Below are 8,884 nucleotides of genomic sequence, written 5' to 3' on the forward strand. Positions count from 1 at the left end.
GTTCATCAGATCCATTAAATGAATGATCTAATATTAAATATATATGTAATACTGCCATCATAGTTTAATCTCTCCTGTTATGATTCAGTATTATTCAGCTTACAATGATTCTAACTATAGCCAAAGTCTCTGTATGAAGTTTAGTTCTGCCCAGCACTTGAATGCCTTTCTTTTCCTTAAATGTGAACTTATTGTCATATCTATTCCTTTTTCTGGTTATCAGTTAGCTGTTTTTGCAATGTAATTACTTTAAAATCTCTATGTAGTTTTTTGTGTCACCAAACCCCACTACGACTTGTTGTGAATCTGTGACCAGATCTGTGTCAGATACGTCCTCTGGATCCACTCAAGCTGCCGCTATTTGCTATTCGTCTTATGAAAACACACTGCTGGCTAGCACTAGAACTGAACTCAATGCAGCACTGGGCATGTACAGCTCTCCCTATGCAGCAGCTGCTGCTGCTGCCGCAGCCAGTCAGAGTTATGCCAGCTATCTTCCCTACAACACAGACCCATCCACTCTATACACGGCACTGGTGAGTAAAAATCTAGTTTTCAATTGTCTCAATCTTTCTTAATCCCATATTTGTCTCCTGTCTGTGGAGCAATCCTTAAAGAACAAGGTCTGTTGCCCCATCTTGCAACACTTCCTAGCATTTTTTTAGAAAGATTTAAAAATTGATATTGGATAAAAAGGCACAAGCATTTATTACTGATAATATTTGAAATGATTTTATGAATGATAAAGATTTCTTATAGCTTGCACCTTCAAAGTATGGTGGAAAAGAATGACCGGTAACAATATACCGTTACCTGTCACAGGTAGACCACAATGTTTTAAAGCGCTGGAATGAATAGAGATCATCTGTTGAAGGGCTTTAGGAATGCAGAATGCAGGAAGACTTTATCATGTCCATCTTATTATATAAAGATGCATAAGTAAAGCTCTTGCTACTTTCCTTGCAGAACACACAGTATGAAATTAAAGATGGCACAAGCAGTTTGCACTCGGGAATTGCTCAGCCTGCCGCCTACTACCCCTACGATCATTCCTTAGGGCAGTACCAGTATGACAGGTAAAACCACTTTGATCGTTTAGTATAACACTGATATCCCTCTGCGATGCAGCAACAGACATCAAACCCTGCAATTTTGAAGTGACAAGTCCTATTCAGAGAACTCCACAATGAATAGCAGCTATTTGGGAAAGAATCTTTCTTTATCTCTTTATAGAAGCAGGCAGTCATCATTTGGCTTAAAATAGACTCACATTCATTTGCAACATGAATATACATGTATAGATGCTCTGTGTCATGCTATATCTCCCAATAGAAATCACTTGAAAATTATATAAATGCCTCAAACTGTTTACCATTCACATTTTCAGAAGTCCATTATAGTGCTATAAAGTTTTCTTTGTTATGATTGCAGATGGCGGTGTCCATGATCTATATGTACAGAGTAAATTCCAGAAAATAATTTTTAGAGACTTATACAATTGCTTTGAATGCATTGCATTTTCAGCATATTTAAACAATGAGATTTGCCTTTTCAGTGACAGTTCATCTAAGCTTTTTGTATAATGTTTCTTATTTAATGCAAGGTATAGTACAATGGATTTCAGTGGTTCCACCAGACGTAAAAATGCAACTCGGGAGACCACTAGCACCCTCAAGACTTGGTTATATGAACACAGGAAAAATCCTTACCCTACTAAGGGAGAAAAAATTATGTTGGCCATAATTACCAAAATGACTCTTACTCAAGTGTCCACCTGGTTTGCGAATGCAAGGAGGAGACTTAAGAAAGAAAACAAAATGACTTGGTCTCCAAAGAATAAAGCAGGAGAAGAGAGAAAACAAGATGGAAACAGAATAAAAGACAATGACTACAGCATAGACAATGATGACAAAGGTAAAAGGATTATTACAAAGTTGTTAAACTTTCAAAACTATCATGAATTTCAAGGCCCCGGCGATTAAATTACATGCCTGCAATGCTCAGAAATTTCAATAAAGCCAAAGATAAATATATAGGCATTTATAGAAAATGATGAACTCTTTTGTACCCTTTTATGTCTAGAGAAAACAATATAGTCACGTATCCCCCTTTTACTAAGGGCTCCTTTTACTAAGCTGCATTAGGGCTTTAACGCGCAGAATAGCGCTCGCTACAATGCCACGTGTGCTAGACGCTAATGCCAGCATTGAGCTGGCGTTAATTCTAGCCACGTAGCACGGGGTTAGCATGCACTAATCTGCTGCGTGCGCTAAAAATGCTAGCGCACCTTAGTAAAAGGAGCCCTAAGCCGCGGTAGAGGTTTCTATCTTGACCCGGAGCACTAAATGCCATGAACGTTGGAGCAGCGTTGGAGCATTTAGCATTCCGGGCCACGATAGAAACCTCTGTTGCGGTCTTAATTTTAAAAGCATTATAAGTTTCCAATGATATGAGAAGTCATAAGATGGGGTAAAATCATGAAATGTGGAAAGTTATCACATGGGTTATCTATTTTTTAAAATCTAATATCCTCTAAGGTGCATGATCAATGTTATTGTACACTAATGTATGTTATTTTTTTTTAATATTTTTTAATCTAGATCAGAAATCCTTCAAGGAAGAAAAGGAGCTAAGATTAAGTGATCTAGAAGATTTAGATGATGATGGTTCAGATAAAGTTCATAGTGACCAGAAGAGTGATTTAAGAGAAACCTCAAGTATCACTGGCTTAGCTGAGTCTGAGAAAAGTGACTGCAGTCTGACTTTTTCAAACAACTTTCACACCTTTTCTTACCGTAAAACAAATGCAACATCAGTGTCAGGCTTTCTAGAGCCTGTAGGACCTAAATCTTCTGACCAAGTAGAGAATTATCAGGTAACAGAAAAGCCCAGAATCTGGTCTTTAGCTCATACAGCAGGTGCTAGTGTTATAGTGAACTCTCAGAACGACGACCAGCGGACAGTTAGCCCCGACTGCCTGCTTGTTAGAGGAGGACAGCCTGCTCCTGGACAGTGCAGTGAGGTGAGACCCCTTCATAGTGTAAGACCCCAGCCTAGCAATGAAAATGCGTTTGAAGAGATACCCCATTCTACCAAGATTTTTAAAACTTCAAGTTTCCGCCTGCAGTCTTTACAGCTAAATTGTGCTTCCCATCCTGTATTGGGAGAGACCTGCCAGTATTCTTCTGGAGTTGAAGGTACCTGGACTTCCATGTTTCTGTTCAAGCTGATGGGGGAAAACACTCTAAAATTGAATAGTGTAATGTATATTCAATACCCAACAACAGCTTCTTTCTGTTAATGTCATATTTTTTTTGCAATAGTACATGCAATGTTTAATGCAAACTGTACACTTCTCATGCTACTGGAACCACTTAAAATCTATGCTTATGGCTATACAGCCAGTGAATTCTATTGGTTCTAGCTGTGATTTCATTGATTAAACGCAGATATATGGTTCTATAAATGATAGTCAAATACTGTACTGGAGGGGGGGGTATTGTTGTCTAATCAAAGAGGCTTATGAAGCTGAAAGTATGTGATTTATTTAGGCACACTAGTTCAGAAACGAGAAAGCAATCACTGTTGTAATATTCAAAAGTTGTTATAAATTGGTTGTGTCTATATGCAGGGTTTGCGAGAAATATGAAATCTTGCCAAGGAGCCATAGATCTCAATGAAGCTTGTCTAGTGCAACATACAGACAAACTGAGAACTGCTTTTAGGCCAGTGATGAAGAGGTGAGGTAGGTGAATATTACAGTCCTGCATAATAAGGCACATTAGAGACTTGTCAATAACACGATAAAGGTATGTGAGGCAGAAGACTATTTCAGTGCATGGGTGTATGTATAAGGGGAGAGAGTATATGTGTGCTTTGATTTTTCTTCTGCCTTCCTCTCCCTCTTCTGCATACACACAAAAATTTCTGTTAGTTCTTAACAGTTGAAAGGTTAAAGAAGTTCCTGAACCTTTGAGAAAGAAAAGGAAAATATAAGGTTGAAGTCTTGAGAACAAATAATTTTGCTATAAATGATGAATCGCTCCCCCAATACGAGATAATCAGGAATAATGAAAGTTATTTTGATTTGTAAAAAGCAGGATATAGGGCTCCTTTTACAAAGGTGCGCTAGCGTTTTTAGTGTGCGCTAGCCGAAAAATTACCACCTGCTTAAAAGGAGGCGGTAGCAGCTAGCGTGCGCGGCATTTTAGCGTGCACTAAAACCGCTAGCGCGCCTTTGTAAAAGGAGCCCATAGATTAGCTTCACACTTAGGGCTCCTTTTGCGAAGCTGCGTTAGCAGTTTAACGCGTGTAATAGCGCGCGCTAATTTGCCGGCCGCACTAGCCACTACTGCCTCCTCTTGAGCAGGCAGTAGTTTTTCAGCTAGCGCGGGGGTTAGCGCGCTCTAAAAATATGCGTGCGATAAAGCCGCTAACGCGGCTTCATAAAAGGAGACCTTAATTAATTTAAGCTGCAGCGTGACCATGACCATATCTGTAGTTGCTGGTTAGGTTTTGTTTTTTTCAGTAATATCACATATTGATGCTGTAATAATTTTCATATTTCTAATTTTATTTTTCTGTTTCAGAATGAAGCCCAGATATTCTAAACTTCTGGAGACTTATAAATAAAGCTTTAAAGACTATGCTGTACTACTCTACGTATAAAGGAAAAACTAGATTTCCTTCTTGTGCGTGGTGTTTTATCATGCCTAGAAAACTTATTTACCATTAAAATTAAGGCTCTTTTGTCTCTCACTGCTTCACTCCTGGATCTGAAAACATTGCAGTCGGGTCAGGAATGGAACCTGCACTTACCTACTCCGATAGAAAAAAGAATAGAAAGAGCTAAATCATATAACTTGTTGGATGCACTGAGTCACTGTAATTTCATCACGTTTACAAATCAGTTTTCTCTCTTCCCTTCTAATAGTTACAAAACTTCCACTCGCATGCTCTCTGAATGTCCAAGCATTTGGTAACATGTTAAAAAAGTCGGTGCTGATTCTGTTGAGAAAAAGTCTGCATTGCTTTTTTTAAAAAAAAAACAAAACAAAACTTTTTTTTTGGTGTTTCTGTGTCTTTTCTTAAGTCCTGGGATTTTTATCACATACAATAAGCTTGCAAAAACATGACATTGTTCTGGTGAACGGAATAGCATTAAGAATATCCTGCAAACTGCTGCGTTTTATTTTTTTTTTGCTTTTCTCATTCCATAAAACATGTTTAATAGTCTTTAAAATCTCCTAATGCAAACAAAGCCCTCGCATCATGGATAAATTAAAGTTCAGATAGAATGGCAACTGCAGTTCCCCTAACACAACAAGAACATGCACGTTTTATCCCTTATCATGCCCTTGAATTTTTGGGAAAACTCTCTGCTCTTCTAATGTAAGTATAAAAACTGAGCTAAAGTGACAAAGCTAGCCATTATTATAAGGGCCTCCTAATTTACTTAAAAGCGCAGCACTACAGTGCTGAGCTATTTCTGTTTAATGTAGATGACCACAAAACACATTTTGCTCTAATAAACCAAGCAAAGATGAGAAAGGATGTCTCTTTGTTTCAGGTTTTCAGAAGCACCAGCAATTTTTTAAATTAATAACGGCAGCAATTAAGAGGTCATCTACAGCTCAACGCAAACCTAGCTATTTCCAAGTTCACTGAGGTCAGCATTTACATTAAGTCATCTGTGGTCAATACAGTCCGATGAATTCTGTCCTTATAAATCAGAAAAATCAATTTGGAATATCGTGCAGACTTCTATATGTTTGTCATAAGCTACTTAAAGTGTGCTGTGGATATTTCTGATTCCTACTACAGTTTTAGAACATTTCAGCAAATAGCTGCATATTCATATATATATTTCAGAATCATTCAGGAAAAAAAGTGGGAATATTTGTCTTTTGGATCTTCCAGAGGAATTTAAAACTATTGCCTTAATTAAAGATGAAAGAAGTAGAGTCATTTTGGCTTCATACCTAGGTTAGACGATTTTGCCCACATCTTTTAGACGCTCATTAATTTTCAAATATGACATTTCTGGTTCAAATGTTTTATCTATTATCAAAAGAAATAATCATTTTTTTAATCTACTTGGTTAAAGCTATAGAATTCTATAAATATTATTAAATTGTGACCCTGTGGCCATATAGAATTCCTTCAGGTTTTGGTTGCTGAATGTTTACCAATCCAAAGAAATGTTTCCAGAAATCCAAATTAGAACTTTTAATACAGGACTATCAGTGTTTATTGAAATCTTGTTATTTAAGAAAACTTCAAAAATATTAGTCATGCTCATCCTAGTAGAAGGTAGACTGATGGATTACAGAGATTCTCTTTCATGAGCTAAACATTTGGTTAAAAATATAGTTTAAAGGGGGAGCTGAAAAGTTCTCAGCCTAACCAACAAAGTTGGAGCAGTCTCCATCAGAGGCTATACACTTAGTCCAGCGATTTCCCATATTTTTCGTTTCATATTTTGCTGATGGAACGAAAAAAAGTGGAAAAACGCTGGACTGAGTGTATAGCCCCTGGTGGTGACTGCCCCAGCTTTGTTGGTTGGGCTGAGAACTTTTCAGCGGCCTCTCATAAATTTTGCTTATTTGCACCTCCTCCTTATAAACCACTCATATAAGTTATTGTCCTTAATATTAAGACTTTTTAAAGAAAAAAAAGCAAATATCTGAACAAATGTTGCCTTTTTGTCCAAAAATTGTGTCATTTTCTCCTTCATTTTACTGTTATGATACCATCAGTGTGCTTCTGATCTGATAGCTCTCTTTATTTTGAATAAATTTTCAAACACTGATTGAAATGATTGTTTTACTATCATGATGTTCCCTGTAGATCATTTAATAGAAATTCTACTTACAAGACAGTTTCGGTCAAACTGTGTCACCTTTCACTGACATAACACAGGTGACACAATCTCTGTGTCCTTCAACCTTTCAGACAGGTACCAGAAAAATATATTTACAGTCTTTTGAATTTATATGTCCATATTACAAATTTGTTTCAAAAAATGAACTTACCACATGCTAAATTACTGTTAGTAAACTAGACAGGAATTCATCAATATACTTTGTCATTACATATTTTGGGGCAAAGTTAATGTAATTTATACAGTATATGGATGACCATGCATCCTTTCCTTTTTTTTTTTTTTCTAAAATTTTTTAAACGCCTATAACTAAGCCATTTACAGCGTAAAACAGTCACAATGATTCACAGTGGTTAAAGCTACAGCCTCAGCACCCTGGGGTTGTGGGTTCAAACCCATGCTGCACCTTGCGACCCTGGGCAAGTCACTTAATCCCCCCATTGTCCCAGGTACACTAGATAGATTGTGAGCCCACCAGGACAGACAGGGAAAAATGCTTGAGTACCTGAATAAACCGTTCTGAGCTCTCCTGGGAAAACGGTATAGAAAATTGAATAAATAAAATAAATAAAAATAACAATACTTTCAGTACACGCATTTAACCCATTAAAAATAGTAAGATTGCATATCATAGTTCAGATTCCTCTTTAAACATCTCCCTTCCACATAGAATCATAGGAAGGCATCTACATACAACTGAGTTTTTAACATTCGCTTAATAGCTCAGGTAGAAACCTATTTATGGTACTGCAGGTTATATTTTACACAGGCATTCACTGAGGCAACCTTGCAAATAAAGAACCTCAAATGTCTTTCAAGATAGTCTTTTAGAATGATAATATTGTGCTCATGGAAGGTTTTAAATAAATCCTTTTTCTCTTCTTTTTTTTTTTGTGTGTGTGTTTATACTCTTCTTATTTACTGCATATTTTCTTGCCCATCCAGTCCTGAGAAGGTCCGCTAGATATGTCTCTGCTGTAGCGATGCAACTCAGTGGATCTTTACATTTTAATTTCTAAGCCAAAAACCCTTTCTACTATCACAATGTTGAGTTCATATTGGAATTGTAAACATGTGTACCAAGTACACGTTGTGTTATGCACCCTAATTCCCCAGTTTTCATTATTCAGTAATAAAGCTGATTCATGATATTCTTTTACTGTTCTGTTGAAAGTATTTTAAATTCTGAACACATTCATTTTTCTTGGTGTTATGTATTGAGATACTTCTTTAAGCTGCAGCCATATCAGTCCCAGCTATGATTTTTTTTAATCAAAACATGATTCAGAATATGATTCAGGAAGATTATATTTTGTGAGGTTTTTTTTTATGCATATGACAGATTGCAGGGGGATTTTGAGCTGATTGGATAATCTGAGCTGCAGTTGATTGACCTTTACTAAAAAGAGTGAAATAAAATCTTAGGAGGCACACAGCAGGTCATACTCATTTAGTCAATCTACTCTTGAGATATATCTATGTTTATGCTTTAATCAATAGATCCATTTTTAAAAAAATATTTCCAAAATAAATGGCTAAGTGTTCTCATTTTAAATTAAAAAAATAACCTAGCAAGGCAATCCTGAAGAGGTGCTAATATTTGAAAATAAAAACACATATCTCCAAGATTTACCTTAATGCATTGAATGAAAAGACCAAAATCTACTTGCTTAACTAGCAGGTTTCAAAAACCTGCAAAGACAGGTGGGGATATAAAATATTAACATCTTTTGACCTTTGATGCAACGTATTGGCATCAAACTGCCCTGTAAAAAAGATAACAGAGATGCTCTAACTGAAAGGCTCAAGACACTTTCACTGCTTTGCAATAAGAAATATGAGTAAATAGTAAACATTATTGAATGCAGTTGCTATGCCAGGAATCAAAATCTAGATAAATTTTATATGACCACAGGTCACGATTTAATAATATTTATAGAATTATACAACTTTAACCAAGTCAATTAAAATAATTTTATTTATTTAGATAACAGAAAAAAA

The 8,884-nt window shown here is 36.3% G+C and overlaps 1 protein-coding gene across 1 annotated transcript in view; it reads left to right on the plus strand.

Moving 5' to 3' along the window:
- IRX6 (iroquois homeobox 6) overlaps positions 1-4,876 on the plus strand; it is a 30,515-nt gene extending 25,639 nt beyond the window's left edge. Inside the window, exons 3-8 of the mRNA XM_033942898.1 lie at positions 267-536; positions 967-1,076; positions 1,604-1,914; positions 2,601-3,197; positions 3,632-3,745; positions 4,590-4,876. Of these exons, the coding sequence (XP_033798789.1) occupies positions 267-536; positions 967-1,076; positions 1,604-1,914; positions 2,601-3,197; positions 3,632-3,744 (1,401 nt within the window). The 3' untranslated portion in view covers position 3,745; positions 4,590-4,876. The remainder of the gene's footprint in view (positions 1-266; positions 537-966; positions 1,077-1,603; positions 1,915-2,600; positions 3,198-3,631; positions 3,746-4,589) is intronic.
- Positions 4,877-8,884: the final 4,008 nt, after the last annotated feature.

The sequence above is a fragment of the Geotrypetes seraphini genome, chromosome 4, assembly GCF_902459505.1.
Source record: "Geotrypetes seraphini chromosome 4, aGeoSer1.1, whole genome shotgun sequence".
NCBI lineage: Eukaryota > Metazoa > Chordata > Amphibia > Gymnophiona > Dermophiidae > Geotrypetes > Geotrypetes seraphini.